Raw genomic sequence first — 27,719 nt, forward strand, 5'->3', positions numbered from 1 at the left:
CCTGGATGCCAAACTTGAGTGTCTTAAGTCTCCAGACAGTGTGAGAGACATAGCTGGTCAAAGAAAGCAGTGAAACCACCTTTTCCTCTGTGGCACTACTAACATATTTCATAAAATTCAGGTAGAGCAGCTGTTTGGAATAAGAAATAAAGACAACTTTTAAAATACTCCCAGCAATCCCCTAAGTGCTTTATGAGGTAGTTAGTGGGGAGAGAAAAACAGAGGGAATGCCACTGAATGCCCACCCATTTCTTCGGTGTGATCTGGCAGTCAGGATGCTGCAGAGCCCTATGAGGAGGAGCTTTGAGCCAGGAATATCTAAACACTTTCTTTTGCAAAATATACTGGAAGATTATTTAAGGATTTAAGTCATTCTGGGAAGATCTAACTGCTCTTTTTGCATGAGTGTTAATGAAAACTGAGCACCTGAAATGTCCTGGTGACTTTGGAAGAGTGAGCATTTTAAAGCCAGTCAGAGCAGATGGGAACACTGCTGTTCAGACTCCAAATCTGAGATGTGCTGCTCCACTGTGAGCCCCTGAGAAGACAGTTTCTTTGCCTTTGAACAGAACTCTCTTTGCAAATAAATGCTCAGATCAGTAAGCCATTTTGGATAGGAACTAAGAGCTGCCCTGCTTCACTGTACATTGCAGGTAAGCTAAAGATACCACACATGACTGCAGCAAATCCTCAGAAACCAATGCTCCTTGAAAGATGTCTGGTTTCCTTAAAATTATTTCACTGTCCTAAAGCAAGTGTACGGACTGGATTTTGTGAGCTCCCACAGGAGTATGCCATTGTACTGCTTTCAGACCTCCATAAGCTTCTCTGTGATTCTTCATCACTTTGCACTAGTCTTTGTGCACTTCTGACTATGTTGTTGCAGCTGACTGGACTAGAAAAGGGAAATTATGCTTTTATTTGTGTTTGATAGCTTTGTTTCCTTTCACGAGTGGAAACTGCAGCATGAGGAGCCTTTATATAAGAAAAAAATGTGGAAACAGGCACAGACTGAGGCTCAGCTAGTTTATGACTGGCACTTAGAAATGTTTTAGGGATAAGACTGGGCATTACTTGTGTTGTATCCTTGCCATGTTCAAAGGCATGCTTCTCTCCTTTGGAAAGAACTGGAGTAAGATCCTTGTGTTTAGAATGACAAAATTCACAGCAGGGTCATATTCAGAGTCCAAAGCAGAAAGACTGTGTCAAGTGTTACTGTCATATTTTCTGGAAAATCCCTTTGCCCAGAAGTCTTCTCCTGGGAAGCTGAGAAGCCTCAGAGGAAAATGAAAACAACAATTATCTGATTTGCTTCTCCTGTGTTTTGCTGCTTTGGAATGTGGTTTGGACATTGTTTACCAACTGGTCATTGTTTGATTGGTTTCATGTGAATTGTTTTAACTTAATGACCAATCACTGTCAAGCTATGTCAGACTCTGAGGAGAAAGTCACAAGTTTTTCATTAGTATCTTGTTCAGCCTTCTGTAATATCCTTTCTCTATTCTTTAGTATAATTTTAGTATAGTATTCTTTTATACAACATAGTAACATAAAATAGTAAATTAGCTTTCTAAGAACAGGGAGTCAGATTCATTCTTTCCTTCCTGCCATGGGGCCCCTGAAAATACCACAGTCAAGTTTGTACTGCAGCTGTTAGACCTCCTTCATCGGGTTGGAAAGATCTGTTTAGCTGTTGAAGAAACAGGTTAAGAAACTCCCTTGGCTGTTATAAATGAGTCATTCTGAGCAGGCAGCTGGATTGAAGACTTCCAACAAAAACTGAAGGGGGTGCTGCAATGAGTGATACCTTTCCTTCTGGGGCACCCTGCACCTGAGCCATGGCATGGTGCTGAAAGGCTCAGTGCCCCCAGCAACAAGGAATGCTGAAGCCACTTGAACTCCTGGTAAGACTAAATGGATTTTTGTTGTTGTTATTGTTGTTCCATGCTTGTGTGTCTAAACATGGAGTCTTCTGTCAAACTCCATTTGGTTAACAAAAATCACCAGGGCACCAGTAACAGCCTGGTCCCAGCTCACAAGCCCAACACCTGTACAACAGATTTTGTGGAGTAAATGGCAATTCTGATTACAGGGAGCTGCTGCCTTCATGTCTCAGTGGCAAATAATGGTCAGTCTGAGTGCTCAGAAAGAAAAAGGATTCTGTAAATGGAAATTCATATTCTTCTGTGTTGGAAAAAAAAAGTACTATGTCCCTCAGGGCAAGAGGGGAATTCCAGTCCACAGCCATTATTTGATGGAACTGTTTCCAATTACATATGCTCTGAACTCCTTAATTCACAAACTCTTTTTTCTAAGGGGAATAGTGCTTCTGAAAAACCTTGTTAAGGTTATAGAGGGAGAGAATTTCTTAACTGTTTCAGTGCAAGCTAGGAATGCTAAGAATCACCCTGATACAGTTCACACAACTATTGGAAACACATGGAAATTTAATTGCACTACTGTGTAGGAGCCCCTGTTAAGAGCAACCCAAAGCCTCTAGCAGACCATGGATCTGGGATCATAGAGGAAGAGAAGTAGAATCCATTGGAGTGGTCATGGTCACCTTGAGAGCATGCTTGCAGTAGATGGTGTTGTCTGGTTGTATCAAAGGGATGCTCTGGGGATGACCTGTGGGGCTGGGGACTGCTGAGGGCCATGAAGAAAGGAAATGCATGTCTGATTATCCTTAGGAATATTAAATGGCAAAGAGACTAAGGGTGAATTGAACTTTCATATCTGTGTACAGCTCCATACTACACTGATTCTGGAAATCTAACAGTGGCTAGCTAGAATGGATAAGATATTAGAGGTTGGAAGGATATTCTTTGATGTTCTTCACTCAACAGTTCAGTGTCATAGCCTGAAATTTTCTGTCATGATCCTTAAAATGGGAAAGACAATTATTTGTGACTTTTCCTATCACTCTCTTCTCCATAATCCACAGCTGAACTCTTACACCTCTGAAGGTGTCTGCAACTAGACTGACTCAGCTTTTAGAAGCTAAACCGCAGCTGAGGCCAGGAGGTGCCCATGAGATGTTAGCAAGCAGAGAAGGAGTAATGGTGTTTTGAATCTTTATGGGGTTGTTTTTTTTTCTTTTATATACTAGTCAATATTTAATAATCTCTATGTAGATATGAAATATGCAGACCATCCAAGTCCAACTCAATAGGTTGATCTTTTCAAGTGCAAAGTGCCCTGAACAAAATTCTGTGGATGCCTAGGAATACGCAGGTTCCTGTGGGCTGCTCGGGTGTTATGGCTGGGGAGGGATTACTTTGATTGTGCATATGTAAGTCTGTGCCTTTCTTCCATTTGTTTTCTGGGAGATTCTAAACCAAAACATTTGCTGCATTCTTTATCAGTGCTCCTCAGCTGATCTGTCTTTTTTAATCCTCACTCTCTCCCGCAGACAGCTTGGCTTGCTTTCCAGGGTCATTGAGTTTGAGCTTTCACACTTTATTTTTACAGTAATTAAGACTTGTGTAATATTCTTTCTTTCCTTTGCTCTCTTTCTGTGACATTTTCTAGTTCTGGCTTCTCTTCTTTTGCTCTTTTGCTGGAGGCTCCAAGTTTGTTGGAAAGGCTTTTGCTGCCTGCAGTGCACACAGAATAAAAGTGCTGTGGATTTTTGCCACTAGACATCTACAGCACAGCTGCTTTTGTCTGCAAGGAACTAGAGCCAGGGACTTTTTTACAGCTGGTACTGAGAGCTCCAAGTGTCAGGATGAAATTAGGAGATGCCAGCATTTCCTTCACCTTCCTCAGCCTTTCTCTTGCTTCTAATGGTTCAGAAAGATTCTGGTAGCCTCTGCTTCTCAAAAAGATCAAGGGAATGACACTTACATTTACTGTTTGACCTCAGATGAAATCAAATTCCTCTGTCTTTCTAGCTCTGTGATGGTTTTGACCAATGGAAGATTTATAGGAAGAAAAACCTTCAGGGAGCAAGACAAAAAAAGGAAACAGTGTGATGGAAGTACCAGAGGTGGATGGGGAGTGTTAAAATGGGGTTTGGGCATCCCAATTCTGCCTTGGCAACTAATAAAATTAGGGCTTTTATATCAATCCAAGGAGTACTCATATGAAAGGTAAGATGAAGAATTGTTATTAATGGAAGGAAATGGAGAATACAGTCAAGAAGAAATAAAAAAATGAAATTGTACAATATTACCAAACTGAAATTCAAATGCATCTGGAGGTTGGTCCTCAAAGACAAATCCAGAGGCTCCTCCACTAATATGTTCCATTTGAAATTCCACAAGTTGTGAGGTAATTGTGAACCTCTGTGATCGAGCAATACTCGCACATTTGAGAATGGGAAACTCAGCAGTTCACCTGTAGCTCTCCTCAAAACAGCAGTGCTGGATCTGAGCATGGGCTGCTCAACATGCACAGCAGAAAGTCTGTCTGATGCAGGAGCAGAAACTTTGGCTGACTAAGTGTCATGGTGCACAACGTGCTGCAGCTCTGTGCCTCTGAAATGCAGCAGTTGATAGCATTAGCTACTGCCTCATCTCCTTCCAGCTGTTTGATGTTTTGCTTTGCTTTGTTTAATTAGGCCAGCCTTCTGAAGGACAGGGCCATGCAGCACTGATTCTGGTGTTTAATTCCTTCATAAAAACCACTCTTGTCAGGCAGCATTGGGGCTGGGGTGATTACCAGATCCTGTACATAAATCACTCTCCTGAAACTAATTTTTCCTAATAAGTTCTTGTATCAGTGTTGTCTTTATTATCTCTCCCTGGGAAGGCTTGCTGTCTGTCTCAAGACCCTCAGTCTGTTAAAGGAGGAGGCTAAACAGAGGCAACTCATTAAGTATGCATGTATTACAACAGACTGGCTGGTGCTCTCCTGTGTCCCTCTAAATAATTGGCAATGAAATGCAAGGTACAATAGAGTGTTTTGTTTTTTGCTTCTTTAGCATTTATAAAGGATGCCTTCATATGACACTGTCTTTTTATTTCATATCTCCTTTCCTCTCACAGTTTTTATTCAGATTTACCTTCTTCTTTTGTGTCAGATCCTTACTGAAAGGAACCTGGGGCTCTCCTCAACCATGTGTGTCAGGGAAGAAGTAGGGGAAGAGGGATAAAGGCAGAGTAGCTTACATTCCATTCCATTCTTTGAGGGTCTTGGTGATGATGAGTTTCTTTGAGGTTTTTCTATTTAAATACTGGAGTGTGGAAGGAAAGGAGTGTGTTGACATTCCTATGTGTGATTCTCCAGTATCCTTGACTGAATTAAACAATAGGAAATAGGGTAACAAAGGCTTCATACTCATAATGTTTAGAAAATAGAAATCTGCTTGGGCCAAAAGTTAAAACACAAGTCAAAAGAAAAAAAATATTTACCCATGCATCTTTGTCTCACTTGTGCTAGACCCAGGATGGGCATGAACCTTGAAATATGCAGCAGTGCACTGAAATCTGCTGTGGCACTGGGACACATGACATGTCCATTCCTACAGCTAATTGTTCTCACACAGACCACAGACTTTTCTGGGACAGTGCTGCCCTTCTTGTTTGCTTATTCAAGATCTGTTTTTCAGTTAGCAATGCAGCCTGTGCTTCTACCAAGGCTAAATTAACTTGTGCTATTAACTGCTCAGTCCAGCTACTAAAAGTTTGATTAAATCAGAATCTGTTGCCTGCACATCCACTAGAACATCAAGGGCCCCTACTCTCTCCTCATTTCTGCCTGTTCATGGCTGGGGACTTCCACTGGATTGGCTTCACTGCCTTCCATGGTTACTCTCCACTTGTGCCAAGGTATCACAACAGGAATGTCACACTAAGCATCTGGAAGACACTGGAAACAGACAAAATATATGAGTAATTTTCTTTTTAAGTCCATAGTTTATTTTGTCGAAAATCTTTATTTTGGAGACTGGTTTGAATGCTGTTTGGGAGATAGCTTCATCTATCTTTTTTAAAAAACCTATTCTTATGTAATTAATAATTAAAACAACAACATCAAAAGACTGATGGAGAAAATTGGTTTAGATTCTTCATAGTCAAATCCCCAAACAGTCATACACACACACAGAGAAATCCTGTGCATGGGAATTCAGCAAGGCTTTCTACCCAGGAGATTTTCAGCCAGCTATGGAATTGTCATGCTCTTTCCACCATTTTAAATACAGCTTGGTGAGCATCATGGGACATCCCAAGTTCTCAGGGGTGACACAGATGGGTGCAAGCATCCCCCCATGTATGCCAGCATTGTGCCTTTGGAACAGCATTCCTGTCTTGCAAAGCAGCCCAGGAATATCCTCAGTGCATGGATTTGCTATTATTAACTAGAATACCCATCAGCAAATGAGGTGATTTCTGGCTTGGTACTAGCAGAGATCACAAGGCTGTAAGGACAAAGAGCAACCTGAACTTTTCAGAGAAAAGGAGCCCCTGAGAAACAGAACTTTACAGAGGACAAGGGAAAGGGAGGGGTCAGTGGCAAGTAATCAGCCAAGGCTTGCACTCATCATTGTGACAGGCAGGATAAAATTGAGATGTCACTTTTCCAGATCCCTATCAAGTTCTCTTTTATCTAAGTCCATAAATATGAAGCTACAGAGCCTTTCCCTCTTCATTTGAGGAACTTCTCTTTTTCCTCCATAATTTATATAAATATCAGCACTTGGGGAAGCAAAAGATTAATAGCAAATGTCTGTGGCAAGCAGAGTGCAGGCAGGTTTCCCTTGTGCAGCTCTGCAGCTCTTCCCACCTGCAGCACCTGCTTTAGCTTAGTCCTGAGCACCCAGATTGCTGCCAGTGCCCAAACCCTGCTAGCCCAGCCCTGCTCATCCACAGAGCCCTGCTGCTCATGCAGAGAGGTGTGTAAGTTACTGCTTGTTCTTCCAGTGTGGATTAGGTGCATTAGAACCCCGTCCTGCTCTTTCTTATGCTATTCCAGTCCTTCTCCTTCACCCATCTTGCCAATGCAGCATCTGCCAGTCCTTTGCACAACTCAGTCTTCATCTGAGTCCTGCAGCTTCACCACTTCCTCCAGTTCCCCACATCTCTTCCTTAAAATGCAGGCCTCTTGCATTCACCTCAATCCTGCCCAGCAACCCCAAACTCACAAATGGAGTTCTGGATTTTCACAGCATCTTTGCTGAGCAAACTTGGATTTGTCACCCACAGAAATATCATCATAAAGAGTACACAAACACCACTAAGATCATTTTAGTTTATCTTAATTCAAACACATGGTAGCCTGTAAGAGCCTAAATGAGAGATGCAGGACTCTAAAATGCAGTTTATTCCATCCAAGATGTTACAGCAGTCCAGGGCTGTGAGTGACAGAGCCTGTGCCCACAGCTGTCATCTCCAGCTGCAGGCAGGCTTGGAGACCCTTTGGGGTTTTGGTTACATTGCATTATCTACTTTGCTGAGCATCTTAATACAGTAGAACCAATCCATACCTTAACTTTTATCTATAGCCTATCATAACTACTATAATTACCATATTCATGTTACTGTTCTCCAATCACTAAAAGTACATTACAGTTTAAGCTAGAAGTTGTTATCCAGTTTTCTTGCAGTGGAAAATTCTGAGACCTTTTTTCTACTTGCATCATCTGCTGACTTGTTTGCATGTGCTATCTTCCTGCTTGGTAAAAACATCTTCTTGTTTGAGGTGGGTTTATCCTTTGCTCTAAGTCATAAAAACCCCTTCTAACTAACACACCCTTTGCTTCATTGGTTAGCCAGTAAGACTGGCTCAGCAATTCTTTTCTTCTACATCAAAACTTGCTTCCATCTCTATTCTTTCATCAGAATCTACATTTAAAAATCTTTCTCCTAAGCATACATGAGACTTTCTTGTCAAACTTTCATCCTTCCCAACAGTAGCCTACTGGGATGGTAGCCACTCCATGGTCTGCCACAGGAGATCTCCCCAGCTAGCAGAGGGTAGTAGTAGTAGACAAAACCTATTTTAGCTTAAACAGGAGAATCCTCCATTGCAGCATTAGTATTGATAAATAAATCTCTGAAGTTTGTCCCAAAGCAAGGCCATGGCTGCTGCTCACCCCACAGCACCTGCCACAACAGCTCAGGAATGGAGGGGCAAAAGAGGATGTCTGAAAGAGTGACAGAGAGAGACTCCTCCTAAAAGAGGAATCTTTTAGCCCCACAGACTGTGGTCAGAAGGTTGATACTGAGGAAGGCCATGCTTGATTTGAGTTGCACATCTAACTGTGGCTCTCTGTTTCAGTGTAGGGCACGAACTCATGACAGGTAGCATTTTGCTTGCTTCCATCTGCATTTTGCTTTCCTACTGAGAGCTCCCACCTCTGGTTTTTCATGCTCTGTCAGAAGTTCCCCAACCTTGGCTCCTCTTGCTTAGTTTTTCATTTTTGTAGCATGACGTCTTTTTTGCTTTCTCCTAAGCTGTCTCTGTGGCATTTTTAGTCCCAGGTTCAGAATGTGCTCGTTTACCCTTTGATGCAGAAAAAACAGGCCACAAGAGCTGACTTTTTTCTGTATTCATCACTGCACCACTAAATAAAACAATTAAATGTGAAGTTCTTTTAAAAAAACATTGGGCAAATATTCCCTTACATCTCTCCTTACTGATGATTTTGTTAATTCAGTGGGTTTCTGAAACCCATGTAAATCACCAGCTATAAAAACTGAGTAGAGGTGACATAAAGCACATCTCACTTAGACAATTCATAGACAATAGTGAGTGACTATACATGGCTATATATATTCTAATCAGGATATTCTAATATATTCTGATATTCTAATCAGGATACAGGTGTATCATCCTACCTATCCTACTGTTCAGTTCATGCTGGCATGCCATGCTCCCTGTCCTCCCAAGAGCTGCCTGGGAACTGAGCAGCAGAAACTTTCCTCACAGCCTTGTTCTCAGCACTGCTGGATTCAAACAAAGCTACTAAACTGTAGCTCTCACCCTCTGCTCTCAAAGCAGAGCTGTAGAATGGAGGTTTGGGGCAAAAAGAGGTTAAAATAGCAAGTGAGGAAGAGGAATAAAGGTGAACTCAGTAAGAACAAACTGGAGGTGCTGTCTGGAAGAAGCCAGTGAAGTTTGGAGAGGAGCTCTAAGGTCTTTTCTTGAAAGACTGTATCATTATTGCTATCTTTGCAAAAGCCACTGTACTACAAAAAGTCACTTTGTGACTTTAACAGAAGGATTAGCAATAGAGAAATGTCATTAAATTGGTCATATTTTAACTATTTTTTGTGAAATATCTCCAACTAATGCCAAACTGGATCCCCAGAGAACAGTTACTAATTTTGCCGCTGGTTAGTGCTCATCTCAGGGAATTCAACAGCAGGAAATAACACCAGAATGGAGAATTAAAAAATAGAGCTGGAAGATAATGGCAAGAGAGTGAGATTGTGGTACTCCAAGATCCTACAGTACAAGCTGAGAGGAGAAAGTAACCAACACAAATAACCCCTCCTGGTAAGAGAAGGAAACTCCATAAACATCCAAGGCACATTCACATCCTGAAGGCATGCTTGCCCTCTCCCTTGCCACTCTGCTGCTAACAAATGCAGCCTAGGCTACACTGAATACACCACTGAGTGTGGTGCCAGGTCTGTAAGAATTCCCTGGGTGTTCCTGCTCTCATCCAAGTCCAAAGTGTGCACAGAGCACCTGGGTCTGTGAACCACTGGGTGTGCCCCAGCATAGAATGGGAAACCAGGCAGGATGGAGGATCCATTTCAGAATGATGTCCCTCGCTAAAAGCTAATCAGGATGAGATAATGAAACTTGTTACCATCAAAGCCTGTGCCACAACCAGGAGGGATGAGCAAACACAAATGCTCTTCTTATTACTGGACATTAAAATTCAGCCCAGAATCCAATTAAGCCAGACATATCCATCATATAAAAGCTTTTCTTGGGTGAGGCAGGGAAGATGTCACAGCACAAGGCTTTGCATGACTTGGTGATTGCATGTACTGCTGTGATAGTGCAAGGTGATGAGGGGACAAGGCTGCAGACCCCTCTATGGCTCTGTACTGAACAGGAGAACAGGGGGAGGAGAAATACAGCAGTGGGAAGAAGAAAGTGTGTCTTGCTAGGCAGGGTTTTTTGAAGAGGGTTCTCTGTCAACTTACTGACGCGCACTTCTGTGTGTGATAATTACTTTTTGCTCCCCTGGCTGCATGCAGTGCCTGCCTCTGTAAGAGGCTTTTCCTTTGGCCTCCATGAGAGGAATATTTCTGATGTCTTCCACGTGCTAGTGAGATTTTCTGCCATCCAAGCAGACTGAAATAGACAATAGATTCTTAACCTTCCTTTTCTCTTTACCCCTCATTGTTCTGTGCAACTCATAAACAGTTCATTGCTGCAAGAAACCTTGCTGGACTTGCATGTAATGCACATTCACAGCCCTGCCAACCTGAAACCACATGTCTCAGTTCCTCCTCAAATTCACGATTCAGTTTTGTTTCCAGCCTCCACTGCTCATTCTTTTTAGTGTACATAACTGACACCGATCATGAATGTCTGCTAAGGACTTTTGACCAAATTACAGATCTTTAATTGGCCAAAATTTTTTCTGTAATCAAGCTGTCCAGGGAGCAAATCAAATTTCATGATTTAGAGGAACATTATTTGTGCCACAGAAGTGACCTGATAACATTTAACGCTTCCTGTCCCGTTTGTCTCTTCCTTTCAAGGCCCTGTGCCTGCTTGACAGATCAGAGCCCTGGGACACAGGTTTTACTCTCAGCTTTGACTGGTTGGGTGAACTCTAGCAAAACATTTTCTATGTCTTCATTCCCTCCTGTCAAATGAGAACTGCCTTTGTAAGGACTGAAGGGTTTACTGCTAGACAGTAATGCAGAAGAAACATTATTATTATTGTTATTATTATTACTTACATTTGCATGGTATTTCTATTATTCATCCTGCCACAAGACCTTGCCATGGTTAGAGGTATACTAGAGCTTACCTGCTTGCTACTTGGTGCACTTTTAGATATTGGTAGGGACATTTACTAGCAATATTCCACATGTGAGTAAGTGCATTACTTCCTAAAGCACTTTAAAGTGTAACATTAATGTGTATTTGTGCTCATCTCTTAAATGCAAGTGTTTCTAGCAGCAGACTGCAATTTCTTTCATAGCAGTCTGCAATGAAGCCTTGTAAAGAACTGCAGCAAAAACATGGGCTTTGATTCCTTTTATTTTGTATTACTATTTGTGCTTGAGGTAGCAGGATGTAAATTGCTTAGTGAGGATTTGTCAGCATCTCAAACCTACATCACACAAAAGAAAACAAGTTCACAAGATGAAGACAATGAAGAAGGAGGCCTGTAGTCAATGAGACAAAACAGTGAGAGGTGTGTGAGGATGAATTTACTCTGGCATGTGAACAGGGAAAACACTTTTGTTCTGTGTGTGAGGGGGCCCCCAACATTTAACCTGAAAAACAGAGGTATTAATGGCGGGCAGAGACATGCCAAAAACTGTGCTACCTGCAAACATACTCCACTGTCCTTTCTTAGCACTCTGGGTATTTCTTGGAGATCTCCCAAGCATTGTCCAGCCAGATTAAACTGCATTGCTTTATGAGATCTGATAAACCTCTCACCCCACAGTGATGGGAGCTAGTCACATAAACTCTGGGCATGCAGCAGTGGGCTCCTTCCTTATGCCTAAAAGTTGCCTACTGGGCTTCAGCCAGTTGGTACCTGTTAAGGATAAATGTTTAGTGTTTGCTGTTTATTATTAATTTCTTCTGTGTGAGAGGCTTCATAAAAATAGAACATAAACCCCTGTCATTACAGTTGCACATGTAAATGAACCACACATTCAAAAACTTCACAGGAGCCTCTGCTGGGGCTCCTGGCCCTTCTGCATTCTGCAGTTTCACTGGGTCTTCTCCCCTTAGCCTTGTAACTCCTCTCTACTGCTGCCCACTCTTCCATCACCTCATAGCCTCCTGCACAGATAACCTCTGCTGAAGCCCAAATTATGGCATAATTTTGGAGATATGGAGATATCCCACCTCTGAGTGCTGCAGAGGCTGCAGGGAGCAGGCAGATGTGCACTCTGCTGGGATGCACTCCTGAGGCAATGCTCTTGCCATGCTGCCAGGCTTGGGATTTGAACACTGAGTTAATATAGACTCAAAGCCAGCCTGAGGGTTGCCCTTAGCAGAAAGCAGAGACACACTGTAGATGCCTCTCATCCTCTTCTCCTCCTCTTCCCCTGCCACAGAACTTCCTTTCTTCTGCCTGCCTGTAAAATAACTTGCTGAAAGCAAACAGTTTGGCAGAAGTCTGATCCCTGCCTTAAAAACTAGTAGATTCTTTCTTCCATTTCAGGGATAAATACCTTTAAATAAAACCTTTAAATGTCTGAGACTCAAACTTTTTGCCAACACTTTTCTTCCAACGAGGATATAATCTGGTATTCCCTATCAGCTTGTACACATGGCTGTAGGAGCCATGGTAAATGAGGTGATAAAGGTGGTGTAATAGTTCCAGTCAGAGCATGTCTAGTGAGGAAAATATTTCTGTATTCAGTTCAACAAAATGGAGAAACTCACCCCTTCCTCAGCAGAAACCAGCAAACAGCGCTGGATGTTCCTGAAGCTAACAGGGGGATCACAGTCCCCACAGGAGTAATAAAGAATTCTTGGGGGAAGCTTTCCAGCTGTGCCATGCCAAATGGATGTCATGGCAAGTATGCAGAGAATCTGACAGTATGCAGAGCTAACTCTCACCAGTTCCAGTGGTGGGATGGAAGTCAGCTCAAGAACATCTGTAACATCAGATGGGTATGATGTTATCTCATGTCTCTTCCAATTCAAAGCCACCTAGTTAAGTGAATTCAGCCAAGCAGATTTGCATTTACAAGGTGACAGAATCTGGATCTTAGACCTACCTAGATTGTGAAATAGCATGAATTACTGAGCCATGCAGTCTATCTACTTCAGAAGTTTGACTGGACATAGATTTATTAGCACAGAAGATTATGGAAGAAAATAACTTGCAGAGAGATCTTTGGCATGGGAATCAGTGAATCCTCAGAGCAAAGGTAGGAGATTCCCCAGATTCCCTGCTAGTTCAGATGAAGGGCAGTTGTCCAGTGTCCCTGGACATCAGGACAAATCCAGATACTCAGCCACTATGGTGAAGGGGGCCATGTGAGTACCTAGGCAGACACAGGCAATTTACTGGTGCCCTACAGGGAATGGATTTGCAAATTAAAAAACAGCAAATTAAAGACAAGGACATCTGTGAGAATTCTGAACTGACTGTAGAGCTGAACTGCCCATAAGAGGCAGAATCAGGATTCCTCACAGTGGGGGAAAAATCAAGAAAAGAGGGCTGAGCTTGGTTTCTTAACTAAGGTAAAAAGAAAGGAAATAATCTCAATAAATATGGAGAGATACCTTCCATTTTCAAAAATGCTATCACTTAAAAAGTGTGTGAAGAACCTTAAGGCCAAACAACACTGCTCCAGGAGGCAGATGGAAGGATGCTCCGTGGAGGCAGGGTCCACACAGGCACTGCAATACTAAGGTGCTGGATGTTGAGGTTGAAGAAGAAACAGTGTAAGAGTAATTCTCCCACCGGAGCAGGATAATGTGAACCACTTCAGAGTGCCTAGAAACCAATGTGCCAAACAGACTGACAGCAATGTCCTGAATTTTAATAGAAAGGTCAGAATTTGAAGAAACATCCAAAGTTCAGCAAAACCTGAAGGATATCCCAAGCCTCCTTAAGATCTATATTCATTTCAGTGTCAATTTTCTACTTCTCTTGAGAATGACATAGATGCTTTAGTGAACAAATATAAACTCTCTAGCAGTAACTTCCTCAGCAGCAACCCATGCCTATGCAAATGTTGGCAGGTGGAACAAGATAATCCACCAACTTCATATGGAAAGCCAGGAGGAGCAACAGATCCCATTTGCCAGTGGTAAACCTCTGCCTGTGTGTCCCCTGAATTCCTACAGTAATTCCCCAATTCTTCATTACCTTTAATATTCCAAGAGTTTTAAGCAGCTATTAAAACAGAATACCTGCTCCAAGACAGGGTCACAGATTTGGAGTGGACTGTTCAGCCATCTGATGCACATTGCCTCATTGATCTAGGACTTGGTCTTTATTCCCTGGGTTCCTAAGCAAAATGTGAGTTCTGTGACCATATAATATTTTCCTTTTTTCCTCCTATGCCTGTGTGTCTCTCTTTCTCTCTGTGTGTATGTGTCTGTGTTGGTTTCTGCTTTGTAACTGCAAATCCCACAGAGAGTTTCAACCAAGTTTGAGTCAGTTACAGTGATTTCAGAGATACTAACCTCTAGCAAGTTCCATAAAAGTAGCTGGCAGGGTGTAATAGAGAGAACTTTGTAGGCTCTCCTATGAGGAAAAGGCTGCTGCTGAGTGAACTGAAGCCATTTCTCCACAGAGGAGTCTCCATGTTGGAGTGAGATGTTATAAAAGCCTCAGCACCAGGAGAAGCTCAGATCAGAACTCACATCTTGTTATGCATCAGAAAATGTAACTGTGACACAAATCTTCTGGAAAGCAAGCTTCATTAGCTCTGCAGATCACAGATCCCCTTGTTTTCAGCTAGAAGAGGGCAGGAAGGATAAGATTTAATTTTGTATTTAAAATCACTTCAATTTCATCAAAATGGTCTCTCTTAGATGTGATTAATCGTGGAAGATATTGATCCACTTCTATTTCTCTGAGAAAGTGCAACTTTAGACCACATGAAAATAAGGGCTGAGCAATGAGCATAATACAAGAATACCTGTGTGAGGAGAAGGCTGTGCAAACACAGCACAGAGAAAATAAAAAAAAAAATCATTATCTAAAGAGCAAATATGTCTTTATAACCCTGAAGCAACAAAGCTCCTACCACCTTGTATTAAAATACTGTAAGAGAACATCACAAACCTATTACAGGGAGAATGAGAATGCTGCTTAATGGTTTTCTCATTGTTCACCATTATCTCTGTGCATTGCTATCCATTGCTATTATCAGCACTCATTCACACCAGTGGAGGGATGTGCATTTCTGTGTGAGGAAAGATACAAAAAAATCTGGTTCAGATCCTCAGGTGATGCAAATTGTCAGGGCTGTACTGACATCACTGAAGATGCTCTGATTTCCTCCAGCAAGTGATTTGCTTTTTTATATGTAAAAAGCACAGAAACTAGGTGCTGTTTCAGCTTGGCTCTGAGACACTGCTGTGGACAAATGCTCATGCAAATACATTCTTTTTATGTGCAAATATACATATTGCCTTGCAGTACACATTGCAAGAAACAGCAGCTTTAGGCTGCTTCCTATGCTGGAATTTAGAAAAGGATTGTTCCTGATCTACCTGCCTACTCCTGTCTATAACAATAGATCTCCAACTGCTTTGTCACAGATCTTAAAATACATAGAGATGAAAGGGTCAGTCCAGCATCACAAGTCTGTTAAAAATAAATTTAGGAGGCATTAAAGTTTGATTTTAGGACTGCTAGTCTAATGCTTGAACTGAGATCTTAAATAGAGCCATTGGGCAGAACAAATCCAACAGTCAAGACTATCATATTCTCACCAAGGGCTTAACTAAATGAAATTACATATTCCAGAATAGATGAACACAAGAATAATATCAGTTTGTTTCAAGGTACATCTCTTTGAGGGGAAAAAAAGGGGAATATACATACATATATATATATATATATATATATATATACACACACATATACATATATATATATACATATATATATACACATATATATGTGTGTGTGTGTATATATATATATAATGTTTAAAAAATAGGAAAAAAAGAGAAAATTTTCAGACTCTGTCTTTATGAATGACTTTTATTTTTTTCTTATTTTCTTTAATGTGGTTCCATGGAATGTGGACCAAGTAACAAGCACAGGCTACAAATAATTCTAAAGCAAATAAAATATATTCCTTCTCTTAAACAGAGAATTATTTCTGGCTTTCTATAACGTTTTCCTAAGGGAGAAAAACAAAAGGTTTCATAACTGAGAATGGAAAAGGGAAATAAACCACTGCTGAACTAGGAAAGAAAGAAGAAAACAAGCAATCTAAAATGGCATTTATAGGGAAAATAACAGAGAAAGCAGAAGATGAATAAACCCTATATACAGAAAGATTATGAAAGACAGGCAGTAGCTCTTTTTTCCCATTTCAACCTGATTTCCAAGGCAAAAGGAAAAAACTACAGCTGAGAAATTTCTACAGTCTAATTTATATATTTGTGTAGAGGTATTTTTGCTTGCAGAAGTGCACATCATTTTATCATGTGAACTTTTTTTAAAGAGTAAGTAGATGCCATAATTACTAGAAGACCCAAATTCCAGTTGACAGGCTCTGTTCTGGCACTATCTAAGGAGTATATGAGCATCCTGAAGTGAGATTTCTCTGATTTGTTCTGACTAAAAGTGTAAATAATTTTAAATATGTTGTTTGTGGGAATGTGTGCAGTCTCTCTGATAAAAGTAGATAAGCAGATCTCACCTGCTGTATGCATAAACTGTCTGAACCATGCCTAAACTTTATGTTCCCGTGCACATCATTTAATGAGGGATGTGGAAGTTGCTGCCAAGAGTGGGACAGGCAGCCCAAGAGCCACCTGGCACTGAGGCCCTGGCAGAAATTCTCAAGGACATTGTTAACACAAACTCAGCTGGGACATTTTCCCCTTTAATACTCTCCCAACCAGCCCTGTGTATATTATTTGGAATGCTAACAGTGTTTCCATGTAAGTCCACTGGTCCTGAAATCTTCTCACAGAGCTTTAACTTGGATCTGCCTGGGAAGTGACAGCAAATGGGGTGATACAAAGCATAATGGAAGAAAGGTTGAGTGACATAAAAATATCACCATCTTACTAAAAAAAAGCCCCAAAAAACCAAGAAAATAATGCATTTGCGTCCCTTCTTGTTCAGGTATTTTAAATTTCAGCTTTTTGATGTTGTTTTCAGCCCCCAGCTCCTCTTGCTAAATTATGAGTACAAGTCTTTGCTATTCCAAAGCCTGCTAGACATTGTTTCACAAGAATTCCTTCCTTGATTTCCCACAATAGAAATTTCAGCCTTGATATTGTATTGCTCTGGCTGGGACTTTATACAGCATCCTACAGAAGTCTCATCCCTGTGGAACTCCTTGTGCTGTCCTTACTCAGCAATTTTATAGCTAAAGCTTCATCCTGAACCCTTCCTAAGCTAAATCCTTTTCCATCTCTCACTTCATCTATTACTTCTTAAATATTCTCATGAATCACTAACTCCATACTCCTCTGCCCAGGATTTTACAGGCCCTGCTGTAGGTAAAATGCAAGTTATAAAGTATATGTTATAAAGTATGTCTTAGCTTATTGAGATGGAAGTTATAAAGTGTGTCTTAGCTGATTGTGAGTATATGTTATATGTTATAAAGTATGTCTTAGCTGACTGCAGTGGAAGCAGCATGGATATATCTTTAAATTAGATGTAGTCAAGGAGAGTCTGCTTTCTGTTTTCCTCTCGGTGTGCTCTTTATGCCAAAATCATCTAAGCAGGACTTGAGCATCTGTGAAGCTGTGCCAATGCAGACCTCTGTCATTTGAAACCTGCTTACAGCACTCCACTCCAAATAACTTCTGATGCTGAGACAGAACATTGCTAGCAGGGATTTGCAGAAGCCAGGGCAGCACCAATGCAACTATTTCTGGTGTGTGAAAGCTCAGGGGAGTTAAACCCCGAAATATGCTGGAGGAAATCTGAGGCACTGAAAGAAGAGGGCAAAAGTAGCATTCCTTTTGTGCCCAAAGTGAAAAAATAATGGATATCTGGGGTACACGAGCCATTTGGAATTGTTCTGATCTTCTTTTTTAATTGCTGCAGGTTTTTTTGTGCTGGTGCAATGCGCAAATATAGCAAAATATGTTAATGGTAAACCATAATATTTACAGTTGTTGTTAGCTCCCATTGAAATCAGTAGGATTTTTTTCTAATGTCTTTACCCTGGAGATAATCCATAGAATAGAACATCAACACATAGTTAAAAAGAAAAATTATGGAAAACAGCACCTCTGCATATGCAATATCTTTATTTTAAAGTTACATAATTGAGCTTTTGAAATTAACAAAAAACCCCAGCAGCCTCAGAACACAAGAGGAATAAGTGACTTCAACACCATCTTTTAAAACTTGCCTCTTTACTGAGATAAAAAATTCTATCCTAATTCAGTACAAAATAAAATAATACAGATTTCAGTCCAGGGCAAATAAAAAATGAGCTTTAAGACCTCTGGGAAAACGTGACTTTAGAAAAATTCTTCTAAGAGTTCATGGAGTTTGTTTTACATGAGGAGTTATCTTGTAGACCAAACACAGGCTAATAATTTACAGACAATACTCAGATCCATTATGTCATGCTAGACAAAGACTGTTTCTATGTCTTCTTTTCACTGCTGATGACATGGTTAAAAGAAGACTTTAATGCCACTTTAACACAGAATGTTTGTGAATTGCAGCCATGTCTTTTGATGGAAGGAACTACAAAGGATTATTAGCTATTATTCTAATTGTATTTATCAGAGTGAGTTTTCCTGCTAATTCCTGGGCTCAGAACAGGAGTCCTTCGTAGACAGCTCCTACTGAGAGTTTCTCTGATAAAAACCAGCAGGATTTGGGTCATTTAGACTTAATCTGCTAAATTCAACCCTGTGGCATTTCCCTGATATTCAGTGAGGGGTACTGGGGATTGGCAAGGGAGGTTGTGTTCTGATAAAAAGGGATGGAAAATTTATATTCACAGAATTTGCCGACACTTTGGGAAGGTCCCTTTAGACAAGAGGCTGCCTGGCAAGGGTGATCTGAGCTATGCTAATTTGGCAACCTGTATCTTTTTGAAGTAAAACATTCCATGACGAATGACCTTATTTTTTTGTTTTTAAAACTGTGAGGTGCTTATGCAATAGCCTCCTAAGGTAGAAAGAGACAGATGCCGTGGAATAATAATCAGCCTAATTCTTGCTGAAAATCTCTGCAAAAATCTTTCTTCTTTTCCTCTTCTTTCACAGGAAAGCTGAGTACCACCTTTCCCACACAAAGACATGCAGCAACAATTAGGGGTCTCTGCATAGGTCAGGAATGCTTCCATTTACAGAGATAATCTTGGTTTTGTTCCCTTTTAAAATGTAGGTTTTGGTTGGGTTTGTTTTTTTTAAGCTTTAAAGAAAAAAAAGTTGTCAGTTTTTACAAAAACTAACAGCAAAAATAAGACTGAAGTTTTCTTTAAAATAAGAGAGATGCTTCTTTTGCAGAAGACATCCCTTGCAGAAGGCTGTTCCAGCTGACATGTGTCCAAAAGCTCAGGTCTTCTCTTCTATCCAGAGCCTGAGGTAAGCTGGGCTGCAAAAAACCCTCAAACCCGACTCAAAATGAGCAAAATCCGTGGGCTGTGTCTGAGATGAGAAGGACCAGCACAAGTCCACCCTTAAACACATTGCCAGAACCTCCTGTTTTGTGAAGGCAGAGGAAATTCCATTACTGGGCAGAGGCAGCAGGGCACTGCCTGGGTGCTGCTTTAACCCCTGCTTTCAGCCCCTGTATCCCAACATGCTAAAATATCCTTTTTGTTCTGTTTAGAGTGGCCATTTTCTGTCGTGAGCAGTCAGTCCTCTACTCATGGCTAAGAGAAAAAAAAATAGATAACATTGAATTTCAGAGTTTATAACAGGGAAAAACATGTTTGGACATGGGGGGAGGAAGGAAGAGAGAGCAGATACCTGGTCTGTGCAGGTATTAACATGTATGTCCCCTGCTGTCACACAAAAGCAAAAATAGAACTCACAGGTTTGGAGCTGAATGATAAGGTATATTGGGCATCCTGTCAATTGGTGGTGAAAGATTCATCACCCTCCATCCAAGCTGCCTTAAAGTTAGATTTGCAGTCTCTCTGATTTCCCTCTAACAGTCAGAGACGAGAGAGTACAAAACTCAGTGTACACAATCAGTGGGGGGAAAAGAAGAACCTGCAGACATGAGAAATGTGGACTGTTTGGCATCTCTCTTATTTCCTTTTCTATACAAAGATTTTGGTTTGCCTAAGCTATAGAAGGAAACAGAAGCAGTCTATTTTAATCTTCCTGAGCGAAGAACGCTGCAGGGATTGCTCTGTTATCCCCAGCAGCAGCAGCCCTGACTTTCCACAAAAAAGGCTCCATCCAACCTTCTATCTACCTCTCTGAAACAGAAAGATCATCATATGATATACCAGCAATCAGCTGGGTTCTTAATGCTCTTCTCTTTGTGCATGAAAAAACCCTACAATTCTTCCCCCAGTCAAACCCACTGCAAAAAGAGCTCAGATAAGGAGGAAGTCTTTAGTCCTATGCAGAGAAATTGATTCCTCAGTCTGTGAAATGACGTATGTTAGAAACTCTGTGCAGAAGCAAGGAAAGCCCTTGCCGAGATGATGCTTCTTACAGAGCCTTCACTGCAGGGAGTCACTCCTTAAAAACAATGAGGTTGATTATGCATTTTTATTTGGGTTTCTTAGTGGTTTGACTTGAGGGATTCAAACGATGCTGTTCTGGATTTACACCAATTGGCATGAGTTCAGGATCTGGCCCCACTTCTTTTTTTAAACTCCAGCTATTTCATGATGAATAAGAGCCAGATCCTGCAAAGGCTTACTACCTGCATTAATACTCTGAGGAGCCCACTCACTTCCTCTAAGTTGTGATTGAAAAATTGAGTCTTACGGTGCAGTGTTTTAGAAGCAAGCAGATGCTTTTTGGGATTCAAGCATGCCTTGACCGTACCTATTCCTTTAACAGCCTTTCTTTCAATAGCAATACCTTCACTGATTTTCACAGAATCACATGATAGATGCTGAGCTGTTATGAAGTGGTGTAACTCCACTTACACCAATGGAAAATCCAACTAGATGTTGTAGTTCTGCTTGTGTATTCAAAACAAACACAAGAGAGAAGGGTCCCTTTATTTAAATTGTCAAAAGGCTTGTGTACTTCATTTGTGTGCTTCATATGCACTTATGTGTTGTGCATTTCAATTGTTTTGACATCACTATGACAAAGACAATTCTAGGAAAGACATTTGATCTAGTTTAACTACTTATGTTAGTTTCTTTCTTATCTAAAAGAAGCCACAGCAGAAACTATGTTCCTTCTCCTTCTAACTTTACTAACTCTGGCTTTCAACCAGAAAATATCCCCCTGCTTTCCAAGTGCCTAAACAAAGGAAATTACAATACTGACTGCAGCTGTAATTACCAGCTGGTGAACTGATGGCATATCCTGAATACATAATCCAAGAGAGTGTTGCTCTCCAATAGTAGCCCTTTCCACCTATAGTGCTGGAATGCTCATCCTTGTTTACTATACATTCATGCACACCCAATACATTTCAGTACCCAGTACTAGTAGTCAAGCTTTCTTCACTGAAGACGAGACACCAGCAAAAAATACTTTGTCCTTTTCGAGTGCTGGATCAGTGTCAGATGCCACGCACCAAAAAAACCCCAAACCCAACAAACCACCAAAAAAAAAAAAAAAAGACAACCCACACGCGAGGGCGATAAGCACCCTAAATGTCAAACCTAACACTGCATCTGTATCCATCACGTGCAATGAAATGCACCCCTTACATCAGCGAGGGCAGGAAAACCCCAGCTCACTCCAGGGAGGATGGGGGTTTTACACAGATATCAGCAACTTAAGGCAAGCAGAAGCGCCCACAGCGCTGCTGTGCTTTGCGAGGCTGAGCCGCACTCACGGTCGATCACGGAGTTATTTATTTCTGTCAGACAATGAGGGCACGCTGCCGTGTGTGAGCACCGCGGGTGCGCTGCCCAAGGGGTACAGACACTTCTCCACGGGGATGAGCGCAGCGGAGCGGGAGGCTGCTGCCTCTTGGAAGCAGCATCCTCGCTCCTCTTTGCACCGCTCTCCCCGAGAACGCATCGAGGGAGGGATTCCCCACCCACCCACACACTGCCTGTCCCTCCCTGCGAGGCTGCAGGGGGTATAACCCAGTTCCCGGCTGGATGCGGGCCCGGGGGAGCCGCCACCGCTGCCCGCCCCCTCTCCCCCGTGCACTTACTCCGCTCTCCGGCTCAGGACGCCTTTGCCGATGGCCTGGGGGGTCTTGTGCTGGAGCAGCGCGGCACAGCAGCCCTTGTCCCTGCCGTCCTTCTCGCCGGGGTGCTGGTGGGGCTGCGCCGCGGGGTGCTGGTGGCCGGCAGCCCTGCCGCCGCCGCCGGGCCCCGCCGGTGCCGCTTTGCCCGCGGGCTGAGCCGGGAGCTGTTGGTGGTGCTGAAGCGGCTCGGGCTGGCCCGCGGGCGGCGGCGGGGGTTGCTCGGCCGGGGGAGCCGCGGGCGGCTCGGCGGGGGCCGCGGGCGGCTCGGCGGGGGCCGCCGGCTGCTGCTGCTGCTGCTGCCCGCGGAGGCTGCGGTTCTCGGTGCTCAGCTCGTCCAGCCGCCGCTCCAGCTCGTCGATGCGCTGCCGCTGGGTATGGATGAGGCTCTGCTGGTTCTGCACGATGGCGGTGAGCTCCTTCAGGTAGAGCACGGCGCGCACCGGGTTCTCCAGCAGGCTCTCCATGCCCCGGCCGCCGGCGCGGGCCCCGCCGCCCGCACGCCCGCCCGCCCGCCCGCCGGCGCTCCGGCGGCGGCAGCGGCGGCGCGGGATGCGGGCACGAGCACGGGCACGGACACGCGTACCCGCGCCGCCGCGCGCTCCCGCGGCCGGGCGGGAACGGGAGCGGGAGCGGGCGGGAGGGGCCCCCGCGCGAGCCCGCCCCCGGCCGCGCCGCGCACGCGCGGGTGTCGAGAACCGGGAATTGGGAACCGGGTCCTGTCCGACCCTCGGTCCTGTCCGTCCCTCGGTCCCGTTCCGTCCCTCGGCAGCCCCGCCCGCCGCCGTCCCCCGCCCACCCGGCCGCGCCCCGGTGCCGGTGCCGAGCGGAGCGGCCGGTGCGGGGCGAGCGCCCTGCGGAGCCCTTCGCAACCCCTCCAGTACCCGGTCTCCGTCTCTCTGAGTGGCGTTCCTGAGTCTTGCTCTGCTTTCCTTATCCAGGATGCCTTTGCGATTTCTTTAGTTTTTGGGGTTTTTTTGGTTTTTTTTTGGTTTTTTTCCAAAGTGATTTAAGTCATTGTGTCTAGTTTAGGCTGCCGTGTTGATAACGTCCCTGGTTTTAGCTCACCTGATTAGAAACAGAATCATTGAGGTTGGAAATGTTCTCCAAGATCATGAATCCAACCTTTGGCTGAAAAGCATTATGCCTCCTAAAGCATTGCACTAAGAGCCATGGTCTGAGTCTGCTTCTATTTGGGACTTCCACACTTCCCTGGGCAGCCTGTGCTTTAAGCCAATGCTTAACTACTCTTGCAATGAAGAAATATTTTGTAATACCCAACCTAAAGCTCCTCTGGAGCAACTTGAGGTCATTTTCCCTCGCGGTGTCGCTGGTTTCCTGGGAGAAGGTCCTGATCCCCCCCCCACTACAGCCTCCTTTCAGGGAGTTGTAGGGACTGACAAGGTCTCCCCTGAGCCTCCTCCTCTCCAGGCTGAACTCTCCCAGCTCCCTCAGCCATTCCTCACACAACTTTAGCTCCAGACCCTTCTCCAGCTTCACTGCCCTTCTCTGGACTTGCTCCAGCGCCTCAATGTCCTTCGTGTAACCTGAATGCAGGGTTAAATGTCTCAGAAGCAGTTTCTGAGGAAAATGGATGTTAAAGGAACTTGCTTGGAAGTTTTGGTGTCCTTTAGGTATTTTGGAAGAAGCTAGGGTTTATTGTGGAGTTTTGCTAGGGGTGAAGGTGCTGTAGATGTGAGAGCAGACAGGCAGGGCCTTTGCTGTCAGACTCCATGCAGGTTTTCTTCGTTTCTCAAGAAATACCTTCTGTAGCCCTTCTTTATCCACAGCCATAAGTATTTGCAAACTTACAGCCTTGAGTCTGAGAGACTATCCGTGTGCTTTCCATTACATTCATCAGTAAATAACCTGATTAAAGGTAATAAAATCACTGTCAGTAACCTCTGTGTAGGTCCATAAGGTTATTCCTGTAATGGGTAAAATCCTATCCAGTCATTGTGAGTGCAGAAGGTCCAGGAGGCATCACGAGCAGTCAGGTTTTGGACAAGCATGCCAGTAGGTTTGACTCATAGTACAAGCACTGTACAAGGAGTGTAAAGCTACTCTCATTTTGCCTTTTCAGATCAGCCAGACCTGCTCTGTAGCAAGGATTTCATGAAGTGAGGAAAGAAGAAATGTGAAAGAGAATCTCTGTTTCAGATGAGCTGGAAGGTGTATTTCCAGTCCCTTCTGTTCACAGACAGCCTTAGGAATGGAAACGGGTGCAAACAGAATCACCAGGATTAGAAACTGTTCACAGACTTCTCCTGAACCAGAGCTGCTATTCACAGCTCTCTTGCAGGCACTTAGAGGTGGCTTTGCAGTATCATTCAACATTGCCACATTTCCCCTGTGTGTTGGGGGAAGACCTCAGAGTGAACTCTAAGGATGTGAGCATTCAAATCTGACACATTTATAATTTTATTGGAAAACTGAATGGGAAAAGTTCCTCCATCTTATTGCCTAGTGTGTGTCAATAACGTTTTATGACAGGAGATTGACTTAGCAGAAACTGGCATTATTCAACAAGGGGAGGGATGGTTGCAGGGGAATATGGAAAAAGGCACACACAGGAAGACAGGAGGTGAAAACACCTAAGCTATATTTGGGGCAGAGTGGTGCTGATGGTTTGAGAAATTGTGCTGGCATGCTGTCTGCTTTCAAAGGCAGGACTGAACAGCAGAATTTGAGTCTTGCCTTACAGGAACAGAGTCCAGGGACAGCAGTGAAATAACACTGGAAATAACATGCTTTAGGCATTAGCAGATTCTGGGATACAAACAGGGGTGGCTATGTGCACACTCATAATTGTATGTGCACACACACACAGAGAGCATTGTTAGGAGAGACTTCAGGCACAGATTGCTTACTTGGTAGAACAGAGGAGGCTCTTTTAAAGCTTAAGGCAAGCCCTGTGCAGAGTTCTGGTTTTGCAGTGGACAGACATCATGTTCCTTTGCAAGTCAGCTGGATAAAAGAGATGAAGAAATAAGGGTCATAGACATCACACTGGCCTATCCAGGTAAAGCCAGCCAGGTCATGGCATGTATTCTTAAGGAAATACTAAAGAAAAAGAAAAAATAATCCTGATTTGGATGATTTGGGCTGGAGCAAAACAGCCTGGAAGTCTTGTGTCGTGGTGCTTCAATGCTTATCAGATGTGACTTTCACTGCACAGAGTGAACCTGATGTATTCACTCCCTCCTTCTGCACCTTTAATTTGCTTGAGCAACCTTATTAGCCTAATTTGTACTGATAAATCTTTGTCATAAATTAAACAGAGACCTACAGCCATGTATTGGTAAGCTAAAACCAAGCAGATTAGTAGGAAAGTAAGAAACAAACCTATTTTCTGTGCAGATGTTGTAACTGGTGAACAAAAAGGCTACAACCAGCCCTGACCTTCCAGGTTTCTAAAGAGAGCACGTGCCAAAGGAAATGCAGCAGAATGCTTTTGTGCCTAACATGAGGGACTCTGCAAGGATTTCCTTACAAAACTTCAAGAGTTAATAGAGTTGCATAATCCTCTGTAATAAGAAAATTCAGTAAAGATGGAGTGTTCATGCAGGAGGAATCTGCAAGCACATCACCACAAAGTGAATGTCTCCTTTCTGTCTGTGAGGAAGATCCTGCATGGCTGGAAAACGCCTCCCCTTTTATCCAGCCATCACTGAGGCCGTGTGATTGTGCTGCCACAGTACCTGCACACAGCATTTGCACAGCTCTGCAGGCTGGTGAACACTGAATGGTAGGAGTGTAGCCATCAGAAAAAGGGAAATGCAGACACACAGTGGGTAAATGATTTGTCCAAGGCCATGCAGGAAGCTGGGGAGAGAGGATGCAGCAGGAGGGATGAGGGGGGAGAGACCTGTGATAACAACCACACACACACACAACACAACAGATCTCTGATTTCAAACATCTTTGGCATTTAGCACAAACTTCAGGTCATTAAATGCTGCTGCTTCTCTCTCTAGGAGAGATAGTATCTGGAAGGAAGCAATGGTGAAGATAAGGAAAGCCTGAATTCTGTTAAAATTATTTTTGCCACAGATAATTTGTTGGTATTGTATTTTTCAAAGTACTGATTATTTTCAGTCGATTCCAGGAAAAATAATAATGAATAATAATGGATTAATTATGTTCTTATGGAATAAAGTGGCTTCCTTATCCACTTAGCAAGGTGCTTGGGCATTGCACAGACAATTACAAATAAAGTGCAGCAGTAGTAATTAAAATAAGCATGCATTATAAATCCACAACAAAATGCAAATGAGTCAAGCCCCAGGATTTAATGGAAAGGTCTAATACGACATGATTTAATTTTATATTTCTTTAGCTATTTAACTCAGAGTAAAATTAAGTAAAACTAAGAAGCATACATGATAGGGAAGGTAGTAAGTGTTTCAACTGCAGAAAAACTTTCACTGCAGAATGTTCTTGTAACATTTTCTGAGAGGTCCTAATCTCACTGTAATTTTCAACAGCTCACTGAAACCTGATGCAAGCAAATCACTCCAGCCTTTTTGACAGGTAGAGACTTCCCGTGTTTTTCCATTTGAAATTCTGTTTGAGGCATTCCCTTCTCAGTTACACTCTATCTCCTCTTGGACAGGAGGTCATCACAGCAAACCCAGGCAGTCTTTTCCTCATTTCTTGCATTTGATCCCAATTTCCCCCACCTTCCATGCCTTAGCCTTGCAAGGTTAACAACTTCCCCCTGGTAATTCAGTATCCAAAGTGCTTCCAGTTGGAGAAGCAGGGCATATTGCTTATCCCAGCTATGATTCTGTGCACTTATTATCATAAGCTTATGATAAGGTTTTTATACTTCTATAAGACCTGCATTTCTACTGTCTTTGTTTGAGGAGAAAGAGAATTTAGGAAGGTATGTACAAGGACATGGAATACAACAAAGATTATTGGTGTTTAAGACCAAGTCCTTGATACCTAAGGAAGGGCACATTTAATGTTGGCCAATTCACCTTAATTGATCTAACATTTTCTACCCTTCTTCCTGTCAGAAAGGCAAGTGAAATCCCCACAGCTGATACCCCATCAGATCTAAGTTCTTAAGGAGAACACACAAGGAAGCATAGCACAAACCATATAAAAACAGAACTAGAGTAAAAGATGGGAGGTAAAGGATGCAAGAATCATGGTCCTGTATTTCCATCTTTCATTCCCATTTCTGGGGGAAGATGGGGGCATTTTCACTCTCACCTGGAAGTTAGCAGCTGCTCAAGTAAAGATTCTCATAACTGCTTCCAAACAGGCTGCAGACCAAAAAGAATTCTGCAGGAATTCGATTAATAATCTCAAAATAGAGGAGAGAATCAAGACAATAATAATGTTCTCATGCATAATTTATAGCAGAGGAAAAAAACCCAAAAAGCTTCTTCTGAATGCTTCTTTCACTCAGGCTTTTTTCACTTGAGGCTGCATCCAAAACTGTTCAGATCAATGAGATGTTTCACCAGCCTGAGTCCGAGCCAAGTCGCTCTCTGCTGACACCCATTAAACAGATGGATAAAATGAAGCTAACACAAGAGAAGAGTGCTGCCCACAGTCACACAGGACACTGCTCAGTGCC

At 42.9% G+C, this 27,719-nt stretch overlaps 1 protein-coding gene across 4 annotated transcripts in view; it reads right to left on the reverse strand.

Moving 5' to 3' along the window:
* The window catches only part of IQSEC3 (IQ motif and Sec7 domain ArfGEF 3), a 96,812-nt gene extending 74,168 nt beyond the window's left edge, over positions 1-22,644 (reverse strand). For 3 of the 4 annotated variants that reach the window (XM_064736452.1, XM_064736444.1, XM_064736436.1), the window contains exon 1: positions 22,094-22,643. In XM_064736452.1, coding sequence (XP_064592522.1) covers positions 22,094-22,593 — 500 coding nt within the window. In that variant the 5' untranslated portion in view covers positions 22,594-22,643. Of the gene's footprint in view, positions 1-22,093 lie in introns of all 4 variants that reach the window. The other variant, XM_064736428.1, reaches the window with a different exon arrangement.
* Between the last annotated feature and the right edge of the window lie 5,075 nt (positions 22,645-27,719).

The sequence above is a fragment of the Zonotrichia leucophrys genome, chromosome 1A, assembly GCF_028769735.1.
Source record: "Zonotrichia leucophrys gambelii isolate GWCS_2022_RI chromosome 1A, RI_Zleu_2.0, whole genome shotgun sequence".
Classification (NCBI taxonomy): Eukaryota; Metazoa; Chordata; class Aves; order Passeriformes; family Passerellidae; genus Zonotrichia; species Zonotrichia leucophrys.